Below are 19,802 nucleotides of genomic sequence, written 5' to 3' on the forward strand. Positions count from 1 at the left end.
TCACCTCCTTTCCTGTTCTTTAGCAATGTTCTGTCGTCTGCTTTTGTCTGCAGCCTTTCTATTGCTACTCCTTGGCTCCTTACTGCTATCTTTCAGCCTCACCCCTGATCTTCTGGTAGGAAAGATCAACACCTAACCTTTTCGGACAAGGGCGTAAAATCTCGGAGGTCCCATGTGCAAATTGCGCAAGTTAAAGATCTCTTGGTGGTCTAAAATTGAGTAGGCTTCAGCCGCGACCCAGGAAAAATTCAAAATTTCCTACCAACTAATAATGTTTAATGTGTCCTGCAGGCTCATACGACCTTATGCTGTTGCGAGCACCGTAAAACACTTGCCAAAAAAACCCCAAATAAACAACAACAAAAAACCGGTGTCCTCTTTGGAGTGCAAGACATACTGAAGGACCTAGTCTATGCTTAGCAGCTTATCAGCTGATTGACCCTCAATGTGTAAAATCTTTGTCATAATTTGTAAATAAAGGCTTTCGTATTTATGAATTTATGTCTACTTTGAATTTGAGGTGGGCCAACACACATGTTATTATGATGTAATTGTAAATTGTGCTATTATTGCAATGTTTTTGTCATTACAAGATACTCACACAATACTGATGCACATAGATATATACTATGTGTTATTGCCAGTCTGTTACATTTGCAGTCATATATTGATGTGTTCTCCACCTTACATACAATGTACTCCAAGTTTAATTCCTGTGTGGGGAACAATATATTTTGTTTGGTGTCTCTGTCTTTCTGCTCGGGCTGGCAGGTTCTCTGCTCTTTGTCGATTGTTTTTACACCTAAAAGCTAATGAGAGGCATTAAAAATAGCTTTCAAATTCAGTTTGACAGTGAAACTTTAATAAAATAAATTTCGCGGGACCAGAGAATTTCTGTGCGTTAAACAGATTTCGTGTTAGTGTTCAGTAGTGAAACTAATGAAAAAGAACAAAAACAGGGAACAACTCCTCTTTTACTGTTTGTTGGCTTGTATAAATGAACTCCTCAGTGTAAGACTCTGTCATGCGTCACATTTCAAAATGGCGTATGGCGGTTTCTTACACCATGCAGTCAAAATGTATGGTTACTAATAACTACACCATGCCTACCTTTTGTAATTGAAAAAAAAAAAGCCCCCAAAAACATAGATCTAAACTTTATTTTATTTCCAACTTTAGACGGATGCTTCGACCACCCATAATGAGATTCAAGGAAGGTTGTAGCTAGCTGTGTGCTTGATGATTTTCCACACTACAACTAAATTTTAAAAAAATCAATACTAAAACTTATGGAATTGATAAATCATAGCTAGCTGCACATTATAAAAGAGAGTCTGGAAATAGGAAAAGCAGGACGTTCCCATTTAATTTAAATAAGGGATGGTTGACTGTTCCCGTTAGATTTAAATGAGGGATGATTGGTACCTTCCCAGTGTTTCGTCTTCCTGTCTCAAGGGAAGTGGGAAAGACATTTTGAAGGGGTGGGTCTTAGTCTTAGCCTATTGAATGCGTGTCGTGTGACATGTACTGACAATGGAAAAGTACTGTAAAAGGAGTCTGTCATGAGAAGTGATGAAATGGTTCAAATTTCGTTCATGTTAAAAATCTGCTGGAATTTTTTATCATGTTAAAGGAAGTTGCAATGCGTAAAAAAAAGAATAAAAAGGGAATGAAACAGGGATTACAAATCCTTTTGTGTTGACAGGAATTTTTTGTCAAACAAAAGTTTACTGTATATTAAGTGAAGTAAAAGACAAAAAGACAAAACCACACGGACACTTCCATGTCCTGTAAAAATCAGCATTGATTGAGTTTCCCGACTGAGACCAGCTCCATTGCATATTTTTTTATTAGTAAATGGGGGGGGGTCTGATTGTTTTGGGGTTTTTTCAAATTCCACATTTTGCTTATTTTACTGTTAATTTTCTTCATTTTTCTGGTATTATACACGATAATGATGTACTCGTACAGCTATTACCATGTTGTGTGTGTGTGTGGGGGGGGGTGTTGCTGTTCGCTTTCACTCCAAATAGTGTTCTTGGACCAAACTATTTGTCTGTCATTTTGTTACGTTTATGTTATAAATCTGTTTAAGAAGGTTTTCTTTTATCGCATCATATTCTCATTGTACTATAGATGGGGAGTGGCTAACAAGGACTCTCTTGACAGATAAGATAGTTAATTGTCTCCACTGTATGTTGTGATTTTCAGGATTTTGTGTGTGATAATTTTTTTCCACTTAAGTCGAGGCTTTACAAAACACTTTGTGTTTATTTATATTCAGTGTTTATATTTAAGGCTGGGATATTATTTGTGCATATATAAAATTGATAAAGATATATTTTTAATAAATAGCTGCCATGTCATTTTCAGATTCTTTCTTTTGCATGCTATAAAATACATCATGGTAAATATTTCAAGTTCAAGTGAACAAATTTTTATCTTTGTTATCAGCTGTGAATTTGAGATGGGTCTGAAAAGAATCATTATGAGGGATCTGCAGCCGTAGAGTGCTTAGTATTGATGCTATCCACTTGACAGATACCATGTCTGTACACAGCTTGATATGTAATTTGTAATTTATCTGAATACAGGAAAAATAATTTTGCATAAGTACTTCATTTATCGTATGTTATATATTTTCATAGGTTGTTATCTCTTGTATAGTAAGTACTACAGTCAAACCTCTGTTGTACTGCCAGCCCTGTTTACTGCCAGGTTTTGCCAATGTACGAAAAGGAACGCTTATATTATATAAACATTTGCGGTTTTTTACTGCCATCCACCAACTTCCTGGGCTGAACAGTCCCTGTTCAAACTAATGTAGATCTAAATTTGCCCCGTTGTAGCGCCGAAGAATTGCCCGCCAGAGGTACACATAACACACGGCCCACAGCTCTCACTCACTCCATGGCTGTTTGATATATTCTCTTTGCGGCATTTATCACCAAGTTGCTCCTGATTTGTGCTAATTATGAAAATTATAAATACTATTATTATTAGGATTTGGCCAAAATGTGTAAACTGGAATTAAATTATAGTCGGCAGAAGGAACTTCAAAGGAGCTGCCCCACTTCAGCCTGCCTGCAAAATATCTGAGTTCACCAGATGATCCCGATTGCCAAAAGATGGCGGGCGCCTGTGAGGCTTTCATATAGTGAAGACTCTCAATATTACGTGAAAGGTCTGAAGGGGCCCCGAGGACTGACGAGAATTGGGTTTTTTTTAAATGTACGTTGTACAAGGACCTTGAGACATAATAGCCTAGCTTCTGATCCGGTAGAAATTTTCAATTTAAATTACGTAAAGTTCAGCTAGAGCTGTACATGTGATTGGCTGCTAGTCATTTTTTGTGAATGGCAGATATAGAGGAATCAAGACTGGCCACAATTTGTGTGTAGCTTCTACCTCTAGTCACGATGGTAATCAATGCTATCCCGTTGTACCGCCTGCCCCGCTGTACCACCAGCTTCATGCTCGTCCCAAGGCTGATGGTATAATGAGGTTTGACTGTCCACTGTAGGCCATACTTCTTTGCTCACTTCAACTCGTTTTTCTTCAGCCTTGTATGACTATGACTATCTTGGTATTTGTCTCTTCTCCTCACATTTACCTTATTATCAAGATAACTTGTCTTCTTGTTTTCATAACACTGAAAGCTGTTTTTCCTTAGTCTGAGATGGGACAACACCCCCTTCCCCCAGACAATGCCCTTGTGTTACTTCAACATTTCATGCATATTCTGCTCATCTCTACAATCAATGCATTTTACGCTTGTGCCATACAACTGCATTCGACTGCTTGGGTGCTGCTAGAATTTTTTTCTTGATTCCTTTCTGTCAAAACATTTTACGATTTAATTAGTGCAAGGAATGAAGCTTGCAGTTTTATCAGCAAAATGCGTTGAAAGTTTGTTTCATAGTAAAATCATAGAGAGATTAAAGTTTTTCAGAAAACCTGTGTTCATATTTTATCATCCTTCTCTATCCAACATAAAGAGGAAGTACAAATTTTTATCATAACTCGAATGACAAATGCTTTCCAGGTAACTGAGAATGTTTCCGAAATTCGTAATGTAAATGGCCACCTCTATTCTCACCCGGAGTGAGAATAGTGCAGGCGAGTCTTGTGGCTATTCTCACCCGGTGCGCGTTCACCAAATTTTGCGTTCACCCTAAACCACATAATTCTACACTGTGATAACAGAAAAATTGTAGAATTCTGTGCCGTGTACAAACGTTCCATTACAACTGTAGCCTACTAAAAGCGTACAATTTTGTCTGTGGGCAGTGGAGAGAGAGAGAGAGAAAGAGAAAAGAGGAGTAGCGCGAGAATTTCCGGGCAAAAAAAAATGGCGACCCGCGTAGTTCGGCTCGATTCGAAAAGTTAAATGGCCGTAGCATCTTTGTAGACAACCAAATTAATTTACGTTTGTGTTTTAACATAATTTTTAAACTTTGTTTTGGTCTATTTGATCGTCCACACCGATAGACAGTATTCAGAAAGAGACAGAGAGAGAGAGAAGAGGGGAGGAGTTGATCTTGCGAGAACTTCCGGGCGGGTGAGAATAGCCACTTTCAATGTAAATAGTCTGAGTTATAATAACTTGTTAAGCACATGGAGCCTACTGTGGAATATTGATGTGAGCTATACATGTTATCTTTATTATACAGGGATGCCTAACGATTTTTGAAAAAAAAAACTGAAAATGAGCGGAGCTTCACATCTCGCTTAAAACAAACCTTGTAAAGTTTTTCAATGAGCACAAAAAAACCCATCTCTCTTACCTCTTCCCTTTCAAGGGTTTGGAGACTTTGTTTCACCAATTCCAGTAATATTATCTGTCTTGAGAAGAAGGACCTTATATGTCAGTGGCCTTCTTCTTCAGGGATGCCAAATGATTTTTGAAAAAAAACCCTGATAAACCTGAGATTTGGCATCCCTGATTATAGCATAGTTTCTGCTGTATTTCTTTCTTTGACTTTACTGTTTCATAAGTGACATGCACATGTACTTCAATCTGTCCCGTAGATAATAATATTAGTATCTGATGTTTCTTAAATTTGATACTTTTTGCACTGTTTTTCAAAAGAGGGATGTAAGAGATTGTGAATTGAGGAACATCATTTTAGATTGCGTAAATTTTGCTGCCCCGGGGTCTAGAATAAATCAAACCATTCGATTTCCACCCTTTGTCGATAAAGAAGTGAATTACAATGGGATTGCGAGGCAAATGAAATGAAAATTCAGGACTCGAAAAGTCACTATTTCAAATTTGTCTCACACTAGCAAAGAGGCCACTGATAGTATGATACCACAGAGGACACTTGAACAGTACACTCTACTTGAGGATGGGAGTAGGACTTATTTCTAATCATGCCTGAGTCTACTTTCTCATTACTTTTTACATTTTTCATTTCATTTCCGAAGGTGCATTCCAGTTCCATGATGGTTATCAGTCTCTTGCTCAAGAAAAACTATGTGTTTTGTTCAGCATAACGAATGCTGTTCTTTTCATCACTGTGTACATATTTCACAACACAATAGAATCAGGCGCTTGTACATACATATGTCACAACACAATGGAATCAGGCACTTGTCAATTTTTGGGCATAGGCCTATGGAGTTATTGGTCTGGTATCTTCTGAAAGCTTCTTCATTAGTAGACATCTGTCTTGAATAGAAGTCGAGATATTTACAATTGAAGGAAGTGGAGCTCGCTTAGTGTCAGGGGTAAAACTAGTGAGAAAATGGGAGTCAAAGTTTTAAAAAGTGACTTCCAAAGATTTGAGTGTCCTTGCAAAATGAAAAGTAACATTTTTTTGTGCCTTTCACCAATGTTTTAAAGTAAAATTCATGCATAAATTAAATGTCTTTTTTGTGAATGGACATACCAGATGTTGAACAACCCCTCGCCCCCTCCCCCATGAAAAGAAAATCTATAAAAATTGCTCAAGGGTTGGAAAAGTGTCCGTTTCTTCAATTTAATTGTTTTGACGGGCGCCCGATTTCTCCTCTATGCCACACACATAATGTGTATTATGATAGTACATCCAACAAATGAACCGTAGATGTATGCTATAATTTGCATATTTACTGAAAGCACTGAAAGTGGATATGTCGAAGGAAGGTTTCAACGAGATTACATTTTTACTTGTGATACAAACTATGTCAAAACTGATCTGTAAACAGAGGGCATAATTTGACAACAGTGCAACTGAATACAAAGTCCTCTAAGAAATAAGGGTCGATCAAAATGCTGTACAATCAGTTAAAATAACTTGCTTCCATGCATGTGGAGGTATTTTAAAAAATTAGAAGTAGGGCTTTTTCGACAACTGCTCCCTCAGTGTGGAATTCTCTCCCACTGCATTTATTTAAATACTATTTTTTAAACTGGTTTGATTCTTCTTCCTACAGCAAGTGTGATCAGTAGCCACAGTGACTATCTTTTTGCGCATGTGTTCTTTGTCAAATTATAAGAGTATATTTGTAAAAATATTGTTGCGCGTAGAATGGGCCAGTGTGCATGAAACGTTGATACAAGATTTAAATCTTATTTTTTGTGAAGCGAAGTGGTCTTTATTACTATCTTTATTATAATTATTATCATTATTATTATTTGTAGTAGTATAATGTGTTAAAACTCTTAAAGTTAAGAAAACAAATTAATCCTTTAAAGTAAATTTATACTATTTTGACTGCTATGATCAGCCTTTATAGTGTAGCGGACTTAGTGTGGCATAAAATCTTGAGCAATATAGTAACTTTCTTTTATTGTGTTTTTTCACACTAAAATGAGTTACAAAAACAGATACTGCTAGTGCTCGATTTAGATCCATGTAATCTGGCGTCTGGTGCTTTTGATGAACTTGCTTAGAAAAAGAATAAAATTACATACCGGTACCTACCTATCTAGTTTGGCAAACTCGACAGTGACTGCTAGCTCAACAGAAGTTTACCGACTCTAAGCATTTTGAACTTGTACTTGTAACTTTGCTTGACAAGATGTTTTTTTATCATTACCACTTCTTCACTGCCGATTCATTGTGGTGAATAGAGATTTTGCATTGTTGTCATATATTGTCGAGCAAAGTACATTTGTGTAGTCTGGATAATGTCCATTGTATGTGTAAACTTAAGCTTTGCACGTATCACATTCTTGATTGCTTCATAAATAAACTACAATATCTTCAGAAAAATGTCTTTCACTCTTTGTCACGTAAGTAAGTTACTTCTCTTCTTACTGATGATAATGAACTGATGACAATGTACTGATGACATAGCCTTTTGCTAAAAAGTTTGTAACGAATTTGATCTTCTTGTAAAAGTTCAAGTTCTTATGGTTCCAAGAATTCTTCTCCCCCCCCCCCCCCCCCACCCACACACACAAAATCACTTGATACTCACACAACCTCCCAATTTGAAAAATCTAACCTCAAACGATCTAATGCAATTTCATTCAGTACTCTACATGGGGATTCGGGAATGACTTGGAGACAGGGAGAGAGAGAATGCATCTCCCATGCAAGAGGACCACTGTTCACAAGTTGGATAAGCAAACACACAGAAACTAGTGGTGCGAATGGTTGTCTATTCCCCTGACACGGCAATGAGTATGTTAAACTTGGCCTCAAATTCAGAGATACTTGTCATTATGTTAGTGTGTAGCTTGCACTGTATGTTTACCAGGAAGACGAGATTGTTTCAGAATGGTATCAGGTCTGCTGGGGTAATAGATAGTAAAACGCATCGAGCTTGCTGTTGAGCGGGAATTTGCGCCTTACAAATGCTTTCTATTACTATTATTATTTTTTATTATTATTATATTTCACAACAAGTCAGCACGTGAAAAAAAGCTCTATTCACCAAGAACAGATAAGGACAAGAGAAACGCTGTACAGATCACACCTGAGCGTCTTCAGACCACATGTTTGATTGGTCTACATGTTGACTAAAGTTGCACAACTTTCTAAGAGTAGTAGCAAATAAAATACAAGAAACAGGCAACAGAATAGAGTTCCATGAAAAGACTGAATCCTTGTTGCAATCTACAAGGATAGTAAATTAAAAAATAAAACACTATACAGAAAGCCTTCATCAGTTTCAAATTTCTATTTTATTATGAACTAATCAATTTTCAGTTCAATGCCTGAACCAGCAGAGGATGTAAGAACACATTGCATACAACTAACCCGTCCCATATACTTGACTTATTCATTGTAGAATCTGTTTTCTCAGAATCAGATGTAGTATATACACAAAGCTGTCCCCAGGGTTTTATGCATCCGGCATAATTTAGCAATATTTGACTTTTTTAGGCTTAATTTCTTATTATTTTCCTTTATCAATCTTTGGTAAAAAAAATTAACAGAATCGCATAGTTTCACATTTTTGGGTTCAGTTTGCATAATTTCAGAATTTTTTTTGCATAAAACCGTGGGGACATAGCGCTATTGAACCATAAACATGATTTCAATACTTTCATAACACAGCCCCACACAATATCATCCATTACAACACACCAGCCACTGACTTGTTCTTGTACTACATTTCTGCAGTACGATGACAAAACTCCTTTTTTTATTATTCACAGTAGTCTCGAGATGAAGAGGCTTTTTGTCTACATAACCATTTTTAAAAAGTGCTCTTCTGAAATTTGAATTCCAATTTATTAAAAATCTAGTCAGTTTCACTTTGGTTTTTTTCACACAAGTAGGGAGACTAATCAGGCTAACGATTTAGCAAATTAAAAAATTAGGCGCGAAAACTGAAAAAAGGCGTTTTGTCAGCTTACAGCAGACTTGCTACAATCATTCCGAGTCTCCTAAAGAAAATGTCTACCACTTAGGCTGGAACTCAGACTTCCGATTGAAGTTCACAGGTAAAACGTGTCCCTCAAGATACTCTAAGTTACAAGACAGTGACAGCTGCTTGTCTTTGTGATTAATGAAAGCCCGATTCTGTTGGGGGAACTTGGCAGCCAGCTCGTCAAAAGTTTCCTCTCTCTTAGGGACATTTGTAGAGTTCTCTCCAGTGTAGTCTGGGTCCTCGGGATACAACTCGTCACCTGGAACAAAAATTAGGAGCCATTAACCGATTTGAGGTTTATCTATTCTCTCTTCACCAAGACTGTCATTTAGGCATATCTCTCCCTCTCTCTCTCTCTCTCTCTGGTACATAATTACTGTTTACTTTTGTTTTTCATATGCTTTTTTTCTCATTTTGCCCATTTCAGTTTTCATGTACATTTTGTATTCACATTTTTGAGTCGCTCAGTTTATGTAGGCTATATAGTGTCACAACGAGGTGGAATCAGGTGCTCGTCAATTTTTGGGCATAGGAAGTTATTAGTATCATCTTAATTCCGGTTCATTTGACCTGCATTTGGCAAATAAAATACCCGTCTATCTTGGAAAGAAGTTGGAATATTTGTGATTAAAGGAGGTGGGGGTTGCCTGATGTCGAAGGTAAAATTGAGAGAAAATGGCGGCCAAAGTGTGGTAATTTCCAAAGTTGAGTGTCCTTGGAAACTGTAAATTTACACTTTATGAGCCTTTGATAGAGGTTTTTCTGGAAAACTCACACAGAAACGTGTTTTTAAATAACACAAAAAGTATTGAGCTAAAAATAAAAATTCGAAAAAAATTACTCAACTGCAAGAAAAGTGCCTGTTTCTCTAATTTAATTATTTTGACGAGCGCCTGATTTCACCACGCTGCCTCACATATATTTGAGTTCCAATGCAGTAGCATAAATGACTTGAATTTGAGGATATCGTTTAAAATCGTGAAAATTACAAATTCAAGAAGTAGCACATAAAAAAACACTTCTTTAAAATCCCTGCAGTATACAGTATTTCAGGCTTCGCAGTTCTACTTGTTGGCCGTCACCATTCATAGATAACACAAATTCCACATAGCATAAAACAAATTAAGGTAGTGTCTCCAACCCATTCAGATCATTAAGCACACTCAACAGAAAAAGGATGATGTCTTCGGAAAGCTGTACCTGGCAGGAGAAACACTAAACCGTCTTTGCAAGCTATGATCCATGGCATCCAGCGTGCAGAGCGGTGTTTCGAGCGCTGGCAGGCGAGGGTCAAAAGGTCATCCACACTTGCAAAGCGAGCCAGTCGTGACAGTTCATATGTCTGCGGAGGAGCCAAGCTAACCAGACCATGTGAGCAGGCTTTCAGTAAATTGGCCGGATTCATCCACTGTCAGAGGAGAGGACAACAAAAATTTTAACGTCTATGTTTTTACGCCCACATCGACACAGTAATTTAGATCATTTAGGAGCTGGGCTTCCAACCCTCTGCCTGTCAGGGTCAACCCGGTCTGCCGAGGGATAAAACATTCCTGCAGAAAAAGAAAGATAATAAAAATGTTCTCTCCACTCGGGAACTGAACTCAGGTCTCCTGTGAGCAAAAGTGAAGCTCATAACTGCTACACCACAGATGCTAGTGAGGAAAAAACAGAAACAATGTTAACGAATTTGCAGAAAATTAATGTCATGAGAATTTTATCGATGGTATGAGTGAACAGGAGGCCAATGCCAAATAAGCAATTTCTTTTTGGAGGAGACATGAAAATCCCTTTGACAATATCTCTAACATTCTCTGTTAAAGGAGGAGAAAGAAAGTTCGATTAATTAGTATATTATTAATCAATTTTATTAATTAAGGAAAAAAACTTTAGACTAATTGATAGAGAGGGCACATAAAATCATTTTTTCTGGTTTTCAGACACCACCTTTGAGCTCCAGATACACAGTAATATGGACATACTAGTTGAGCAAAAAGGCATTGGTCTATTCCCAACCCCGGAGAAGACAATGTATCCTTATGAATGATACTTTATCTGAAATAAAGTAACTAAAGTGACATATATATATATATGAGTCACGACGTGGTGGAATCAGGCGCTCATCAATTTTTGGACATGTGGAGTTATTGGTATAATTTTAAAGCCTGTTCATTTGCCTTGCTTTCGGTGAAAAAATACTCATATATCACGATTAGAAGTCGAGAGGTAAAATTAGTAGAAAATGGCAGCCAAATTGGTGACTTCCAAAGCTTGAATGTTCTTGGAAACTGCAAATTTACCCTCCTTGTGCCTTTGATTTTGATCAATGTTTTTCAGAAAAATACACACCATATGTTTTTTCATAAAAAAACCGTTATGAGCTAAAAAAAAAAAAGTATTTCATAAAAATTGACAGACGGGTGGAAAAATTACGATTTACTCAATTTCATTATTTTGCAGAGCGCCTGATTTCACTACGATGCCACCAAAAATGTATTACATAGAACTTGGGGCTTACCACTCCATGCACGGTTTCTCCTTTATCTACTTCTATGGGAGGACCTTCATCGACACAGCTCTGAAAGAAAACAGTGTCAAACCTGTGACTTTTTTTCAGCAGAGGAGTGAGCCAGTTGGACCATTCGTACAATGACCAAATATCGGGAACAACTTCAAGCTCTCTGCACATGTTCATAAATTGCGATGGTTCAGAAATGACTTTCTTCCGCCAGATCTTTCGTTCCTTGTCAGGGATATCAAATATATTGCCTTGAAGAGGTGTTCCAAGACTATGTGTTCCATGCACTTCCAGATTATCATTACTCCTGGCCAACAAGATTCCAGACTCTTCAAATGTTTCTCTGATAGCTGCAATTCTGAGAGCAACTTCACTGGGAACTGATGCGAACTCAGAATCTCGAGTTCTACTAAAGATAGGCGAACCAGGTTTTCCATGTGTGAACAAGTTTAGTAACTCAGTGCTTGTGTTGAACCTCATCATATCTAGCCAGTCCTTAGAAAAATCTGTGTTGTCTACAACTCCTCCCGGAAAAACATACACATTTGGCAAATAAGAACTACCACTGCTCCTCTTCACTGTCAACAGTCGTAAAAGTTCATCTTGCTCAACAGGAGGCTCTGTCTCTTTTTTCGAGAAAAGTTGATTCATGAAGCTTTGTTGAGGCTTGACTGCACCCAGTCGCCGGGATGCTAGGATCAAACTGGCAGATTCCCGCCAGTACTTGAGAACTCCGGCCATACCTAGCTGTGGCAGAATCAGAGAAGACACTTATAACTGAAACAATAAAAAGAAGGATTTGATTAGATAATGGCATAAAAGGCAGTAAAAGAAGAGGAGAGCATGTAGTGTGCGATTTTTCGGTAATTCCCTTTTGCATTCTATAGCGGGAACTTGCCTACAGCGGCCTTTTTCTTCCGGAAATAAAAGTCTAATGGCATTCAATTCAACGAAATGTCAGACTCAAACTTACAAGAAAGAATCCCAGCTTTAAAAAAAAAATTATCTTTATTAAAAAATCCGTTGACCTCCAGCAGAGCAAATCATAACAATTAAATTGGACCTGGAGAAATGGAGTACTCTACAAACAGCACTAATGCTTCTTTGTTTTTCTCTCACAACATTCTAGTTAAAGCGGGACCATCCCTACAGTGGGACCTTACCAGAATCCCTTTTTTTTTGTCTCTATGTAAACTCAATTAATTGTGTTTGGGTTTAACGGGGCAAAGAAAGGCCTGAACTTGGATACAGCGGGAGAGATCAAGCAAGCTCTCGCTGGGGGAAAGGGGTTGGGGGGTGAGGTGGGCTCCAAACAGGCAGTCAGCAGTGCAGCGTTGTGATTGGCCAGTTCAGTGATGAGTGAAGTATGACAGGCGGCAGAGAGAGATGGTGCGGAGAGACACCCTATGTGAGCCACTCCAAAAGTGATATGCCATAGCCCTAGGACAGGCCAAAAAGACAATAAAAGAAGAGGAGAGCATGTAGTTTGTGATTTTTCGGTAATTCACCTTTGCATTCTATAGTGGGTACTTGCCTACAGCAGCATTTTTATTCTGGAATTGAAAGTCCCCCCCCCCCCCCCTCCTCTTCCGAGGTTTAAAAAAAAAAATAGTGGGGGTTGCGTTTAGGCCACCTGGGGGGGGGGGGGGGGGGGCCCCCATTTTAACGAATAATATTATAATTCATTGTTTTGCAGTTAGATTTGAAATTTTCTTGAAAACAGTGGATTTGCGACAGTTTTAGCGGCTAGGCCTATAATGTCACACTAGAAGATATGTAGACCTATGATCTGCAGCAAAAAATACTGCAGTTTCAAGTTTGAACCCCAAAGTCAAAGCAGTGCATTTGTCATCTGTGAGCGAGAGTGAAAAAGTAAAAAATTTGGCTGCCATTATTCCCACCCCGGGTGGGAATAAGTTTTTCTCTTACTCCCACCCCCCTGAGGGGATTTTAAAATATTTTGCTGGGTTTTTTAAAACGAATTTAAAGGTGTGTGTGTTCTTGTGAGCATATTTAGTTTTACTTCCACTTCCATTCATATTTTTGGCCTTTTTCTTTGCTTCCAAAGAGATTGATTAGATAAAAGTGACATTTTTCCCCTATATATAATGGCCTTAGCATTAATTTAACAGCACTCTCGTTTGAAAGTGCTCAATATTTTCAGACCCAGCAGAAAATTGTAGAGGCGTACTAGATCTACTTAGATTTGACAATGTCTAATTCTCACCCCCAGGTTTAGAGGTCGGCCTTCAGCCTGTATTACATCTCTTACAAAACTAAAATCTAGATATAGATAGATAGGAAAGATGAGAAGTGATCTGACCAGGGAGGGAATAACATAGAAAATTATTCCCATCCCACCCCGCGTGGGAATACTCACTTCCAAAAAATTTACCTCCCCCGAAAAAAAATGACTGCAAAAACCAAATGAGAGATTTCGGCGTCATCTTTCATTCTGCCATTCTGCAAGGACTGGGAGGAAGCATATTTTGAATCGAACTCAATTGTGAGGCAGCGTGGTGGAATCAGGCTCTCGTCAAAATAATCGAAGTGAAGAAACTTGCATTTTTTCCGCTGGCTCGTGAATTTTTATCAAATTTTTGTTTTTTGGATCCACACCTTTCATGCCCATTAAAGAACTCATTCCTGTGTAGATTTTCTGGAAAACGTTGATTAAAGGCACACAAAAATGTCAATTTTCAGTTACCACGGACTCTTAAGCAAAGGAAATAACTAATCTTTGGCGGCCATTTTCTCACTAATTTTACCTCTGAAAACAGGTTACCCTCACCTTCTTCTTTTGCAAATATCTCGACCTGTATTCAAGATAAACGGATATTTTTTTCCTCCACATAAAGACAAGTGAAAAAGCTTTAAGATGATACCAATAACTCTACATGCCCCAAAATTGACGAGAGCCTGATTCCACCACGCTGCCTCACAATTTCTAGAGCTAGAGTTTTTAAATGTCTGTAAACAAAAGAATCCCTTCACACCCCCCCCCCCCCCCCCCCGCCCTTCACTCTAGTGCTCTGCAAATAAACAAAAAATCACCAAAGCTTCGAAGCGTGAGCTCACTATTCATGACATTCGAATACCTCCATCGAATGGTTTTTTTTTCTTATATATTATGATAAGCATAAAACCAGACCTAATTGCCACTATTGTACATTCGCTAGCTATACACAGCGGCGTCGAATAGTTTTTTCTTTTATAAGATAAGCCCAGATCTAACTTCCGCATTTCGAAGCCCTGTTGAATTGTTTTTTCTTATATTGTGATAGTCCAGTCTGACTGGTGCTGTTCAATGCTAGTCGATGAGCGCGTGTGTGTTGTTGACATCGTCACCGTTCATAGTGCTTCAAATTTCGCGTAGGGTTAGGGGAGCTCATTGCGACAGCTAACTTCATGAAAAAAACATTCGCTGCGCTTCAAGAGTCAAGTGCCCTTGCTTGAGCTGTCCATAGAGTGACGAGGGAATATTGAATTAGTAAGAGATATTCTCTTTAAAGGACATTTTATAACTCTTGTAGGATCCTCTTATCACTCTGTCTCGTAACCATCAAATAAAGAGTACTTCTGTTTATTTATCTTACTGATTTTAGATATAATGTGCTGCTACAGAGGCATATATCTCTTTTCAGCAATGTGGGGAAAATGTATGCAAAGATCCTAGAGCGACGCACTCGCACAAAAGCCGAACATCTTCTCAGTGACGCCCAGTTTGGTTTTAGAAAAGGAAGAGGATGCACGGATGCAATCTTCGCACTCCGACAACTGTGCGAGAGGGCTTTGGAATACGACCAAGATCTCCATCTCATATTTGTGAATCAAGAAAAAGCCTTTGATCGAGTCGTAAACAGAAACAAGCTATGGAAGATCTTGGATCTGTACGACATCAAGGGACAACTGCTAGACAACATCAGGGCTATCTAAGCGAACAGCAGAAGCGCAGTCCGCACTACCAATGGAACATCGGACTGTTTTCCAGTAACATCCGGAGTCAGACAGGGCTGCAATCTCTCCCCTCTGCTCTTCGTGATCTACATGGACCAGATTACAAAGGAGGCCAATCCAGACCCAGAGGCACTCAACAAACTTATGTTTGCAGATGACCTGGCAATGATGAAAAACAAAACCCAGCTACAGGAGCATATATAAAAACCAACTAAATGCGAGCTGCGAGAAATATTTATGACATGAAGATCAGTATTAGTATTAGCAAGATCGAAGTCATGACAATTAGCAGGAGACGAGACAAAGTGGACATCAACATCAATGGATCCCAACTAAAACAAAGCAGCGAATTCAAATACTTGGGCAGCATTTTCATAGAAAATGCAAAATTAAATAGAGAAATAGAGACTAGACGCCAGAAAGCCAATGTAGTCAGCTATCAACTCGGCCGTTTCCTGAAACATCCCAATATCCCCATGAGCACAAAGGTGAAGCTCATCAACGCCTTCCTTCCAACACACACATTCAGTGCCAGATATGGTCCCTAACAAAAGCCCTAGAGAGGAAACAGGTCACACGTGAGATAAAATGCTTAAGAAGAGCGGTCAACAAAACAAGAAAAGACAAAATAAAAAATGAATTCATATGGGACACCGTAGGAGCAACACCAGTCTTACCACACATTGAAAAACAAAAGGCCAAGTGGTTCGGACGCCTCACGCTGATGCCCTCAAACCATTCAACTCTGAGAGCATACAACATTAAATATTCTGGATGGAGAGCCAGAGGAAGACCAAGGCGACGATTGAGTGAATAGGTGGCAGACACCCTCAGAGCTCACAGGATGTCCCTTCCACAGGCCACCCGCCTTGCTGCACTGCAGACAGACGCCTATGTCTCCCCACGACAACCACCAGTACAAGCGGAAGAAAAAAGTAAAAAGTAAGTAAATGCTCCAATTTTTCTACGTTTGAGTCTGAAAAAAAAATAAGACGAAAATCCATCATGTTTAAGAAAAAAATCACAGGCATTCAAAAGGCTCTGCCACTCTTCGAATAGATCTAGCTGTGAACAACAGACAACAGTGCAAAAATCATGAATGTCGAATAGTAGAGTCGAATGGGCACAGCTCTAGTTCACACCTTAAACACACACACACTCACACACACGATACAGGCCAATCCATTCGCAATTAACCAGCGAAATCTCGAGAATGTTTAGTAAACCGTTCGGAGAAATAGAGTTCAGGTTCATTTTCCCGAGCCTTCGGAGAAATAGAGTCGGCATTTTTTAAAGCCCAGAGGCCCCCCTGAACTCCTCCCCGTTCTAGATCTAGATCTAGATCTAGATCTAGATAGATCTAAATCTAGAATCTAGACCAGATGTCTAGACTAGATTCTAGATCCAGAGAATAGTACTACTATAGTGTCTATAGAACGATGAAAAATAAAGGTAACTATCTATCTATTAATTTGTGGGCCGGCACTATTTCTCCGAACGTTCGGGAAAATAAAGCTGGGCATTATTTCTCCGAACACTCTGAAATCTAATCCTTTCCCGCAAATTTCGGATATTATAAAGATCAATAATTATAGTATAGGCCTATCAAAGATTGTTCATACAATGTGGTTCAATCGGTCCAAAAAATGTCCGCAGTAAATATTTATAAAGAAATGCTACAACTCCAAACAGTTTTTCACTACAGATATGACGTGTTGCCTATGAAGGGTGCTGCTCTTAAACGTAATGTGTTGTGTTCACTCGTGTGCTGTCTAGATCTAGATCAAGATCTACGGAGGGTTATTGATAACGACACATAGAACAGGCATCTGCGTTTGTCACTGCTGCGACCAATGTACTGACACTGGCAAGCCCCTTAATGTGTGTTATTCCATAATTTACATGTGTAATATCCTGTACTTAAAAAAAAAAAAATTACGCACATTTAGGGTTAAAACAGCAAATTTTCTTCGGACAGGAGGACACACGCCCTTATTTGTTAATGTTTGTTGTTGTTTGTGGGCTGTTCTAATTTTGATTTCTTTCTGTTGTGAAACCTTTCTTTTTCACGTTTTTACACTCATCTAAAAATCTCTAGACTAGCTCTTGAAAATTGAAATAGATACAGACCCAAAAATTTGCTCCTGTGTGTGTGCGTGTGTGTGTGTGTATGAGTGTGTCTGTGTGTGGCTGTAAGTGGAGAGTGAGGAGTGTGTGTGTGTGTGTGTTTGTTTTTCGGGCTTTATTTCAGCCTTTATTCAGTAACAGTTCAAAGTATACAAAAATAGAAACACAGGATCCATTCACTCCATGGCTCATGAGTCGTTCGTCTTTTTCAGTTTCACTCATTCATTTAATTCCCCTGTTCTCTCCCGCGGCTCATCCCCGTCCGCATGACTTTCATACCTCACCCCCTCCCTCCAGGCACACACAAAGAAAATCTCACTCATTCCCTTGCACCCTGCGAACCATGGACAATAATATAGGCAAAACACTGCCTGAGCTGCATTCCTTTCCTTCGTGAGCTGTGGACCAGGCCAGGGGGGTCGGTGTCATCGTCTTGTAGTTGCTGTCGCCTGTGGATACACTCGCACATTCTTCCTTTCACCCGCTCTTTCACTCACACTGTCTCTCCATCCACAGCTCAGCTCGTCATACGTTCAAAAGCTGCCCACTGGTCATGTTTAGTTAGTGTGTGCACATGTGCATGATGGTGGTGGGTGTGTGGTGGGTGTTACTGAAGGTTGTCTGTAGGCGGGCTTGCCATGCGGTGTTCCTTCCCAGACCAGAAGTAGAATGAAAGTTGGCGCCGAACTCTCGCAATAAATAAGCCAAAAATCACGAGACCGGAAGCCGGAAACCGTTCGGAGAAATAAAGATCGGCACTATTTCTCCGAACGAATTTGTGATGGAAATGAAGTTGATATTTGTGTTCAGCGCATCAATATTTAAAGATCTAGATCTAGTAGAAAATGGACAACTGGTAGTTAAGTGTGAGACAGAAGGGAAAGTAAAAGACCGCCGATTCTCCTCTGCAGCAAAACAAGTGAAAGCGAAAGTAGACGCTGACGACATTGTTGCTGTTACTGTTACTGTTGCAGACCGAGTGCAAGGGCTCAAATGTTGGGAAACAAACGCTTTGCATGATACCTGGGGACTCAGAACAGCTGATTTTGCATCTAAGTATACAAATTAATTATCTTTCAATGACGTGTAACTCAGTACGATGTTTCTTTCCTTGAACTTGAATTTTTGAAAGTCACATCAAGTATCTTGAACAAGTTAAACATCGAGGTCCCAAGTCCACAATAACAAAACCAGGGAGTGAGAGAAATGAGAGTTCTCTACCTTTGAATCAGAACTCCTGGGGTCAAGTACAGCAGCCTGATGTTTTGAAAGTTTTTTTTGCTGTCGTTTAGTTTGGACCGGCTCAGGATAATAAAAATACTATTATTATTTTTATTATCATTACGATGCTCTCCATCGTACAATGAAGAAAAGAAACGAGGTAGGCCTATTTCATCAACATTTTTTAAATATTTCGGTGACTTGGTTTTCTCAACATTTCAATACAAACTTAGGATGCATAATAAATTGTAGGCCTAGCTAGGAGGCTAGGCTATCCTGATTCTCAATATTATAATCATTTTCTAACATTACATTTCGTTATCATTTTGAAGGAATAATTAAACCTGCGCTAATGACTAGATCTGCTTGTTAAAAATAATTAATTGCCTGTACAAACGACCACTGTTCACTTAACCTTGTGTTTTTTGTTGTTGTTTTGTCGTTTATTGTTTGTTGTTGTTTTTTCCATATAATAATATTATAATATTTGTAGGCCCTACACATATTGTGTATGATAATGACACTGTCCAAGACGTCAGTCTGTCGAAGGCAACAAAGCGACTTTTATTCTCCTCCACAATGGGTAGCTATCTCGGGATAATTTCGACTAAAGGCCTAACTATAAATGTAATAGGATAGGCCTACATAGGAGGACAAGCTGATAATTAGGGTCTACTTGGGCCGTCCGTGCTGATCCCCAGCTGATCGAGGAAAGTATTAGGCCTACATTGTATTACAAGATGGACCACTGGTGATTCGAGGCATTAATTCAGTAAATGACTGGAGCGTAAACCAGATCGAAAGTAGATAATACATAATGTATAACATAGTACAAGAAAGTTCATAGTGTAATTTCTGGAACAGCAATTCTTGTTGGAAATTCTTTCTCAACTTTTCGCTCTTTGTGCAGGTGTGATCTGAAACTCTGATCCCTTCATTTGATCATTTTCCTATCAAAAGTGAAAAGCGAGTCATGTAGATATCTGATTCTTCAGAAAATGGATGTTTTGTATCATTTCATCAACTCTCCGGCCCCCTTTTTTTGTAGATCTATAATTGAGCTTACATGAAAGGTGATCTGATAATCATATGCTGCAGGGGAAATGTGTGTGTATGTGTGTGTGTGTGTGTGTGTGTGTGTGTGTGTGTGTGTGTGTGTGTGTGTGTGTGC

At 38.9% G+C, this 19,802-nt stretch overlaps 1 protein-coding gene across 6 annotated transcripts; it reads right to left on the reverse strand.

Annotated features, from left to right (window-relative positions):
* Window positions 1-8,100: 8,100 nt before the first annotated feature.
* Window positions 8,101-18,605, reverse strand: LOC101861669 (nucleoside diphosphate-linked moiety X motif 19). 6 transcript variants are annotated; one of them, XM_005102813.3, is made up of 4 exons: window positions 18,509-18,605; window positions 11,327-12,073; window positions 10,012-10,219; window positions 8,101-9,070 (listed from the first exon to the last, which is right to left on the reverse strand). In XM_005102813.3, exons 2-4 carry the CDS (start codon window positions 12,065-12,067, stop codon window positions 8,841-8,843), a joined length of 1,179 nt encoding a protein of 392 aa, XP_005102870.1. In that variant the 5' UTR covers window positions 12,068-12,073; window positions 18,509-18,605; the 3' UTR covers window positions 8,101-8,840. The 6 variants fall into 6 exon arrangements, with proteins under 6 accessions (XP_005102870.1, XP_005102867.1, XP_005102869.1 ...); XM_005102810.3 differs by having other exon boundaries at window positions 11,327-12,103; window positions 18,509-18,603; XM_005102812.3 differs by having other exon boundaries at window positions 11,327-12,069; window positions 18,434-18,603.
* Window positions 18,606-19,802: the final 1,197 nt, after the last annotated feature.

This window comes from Aplysia californica, unplaced genomic scaffold (assembly GCF_000002075.1).
Source record: "Aplysia californica isolate F4 #8 unplaced genomic scaffold, AplCal3.0 scaffold00343, whole genome shotgun sequence".
Taxonomy (NCBI): Eukaryota; Metazoa; Mollusca; class Gastropoda; order Aplysiida; family Aplysiidae; genus Aplysia; species Aplysia californica.

Bases quoted from the DNA above. Each gene is read 5' to 3' on its own strand.
- LOC101861669 (XM_005102813.3), bottom strand. From the start codon at position 12,067: ATGGCCGGAGTTCTCAAGTACTGGCGGGAATCTGCCAGTTTGATCCTA. The intron at 10,220-11,326 runs GTAAGCCCCAAG...CTCCTCTGACAG, and splicing joins GAGAAACCGTGCATGGAGTG to TGGATGAATCCGGCCAATTT. The intron at 9,071-10,011 runs GTACAGCTTTCC...TTTTTGTTCCAG, and splicing joins TTTAGTGTTTCTCCTGCCAG to GTGACGAGTTGTATCCCGAG.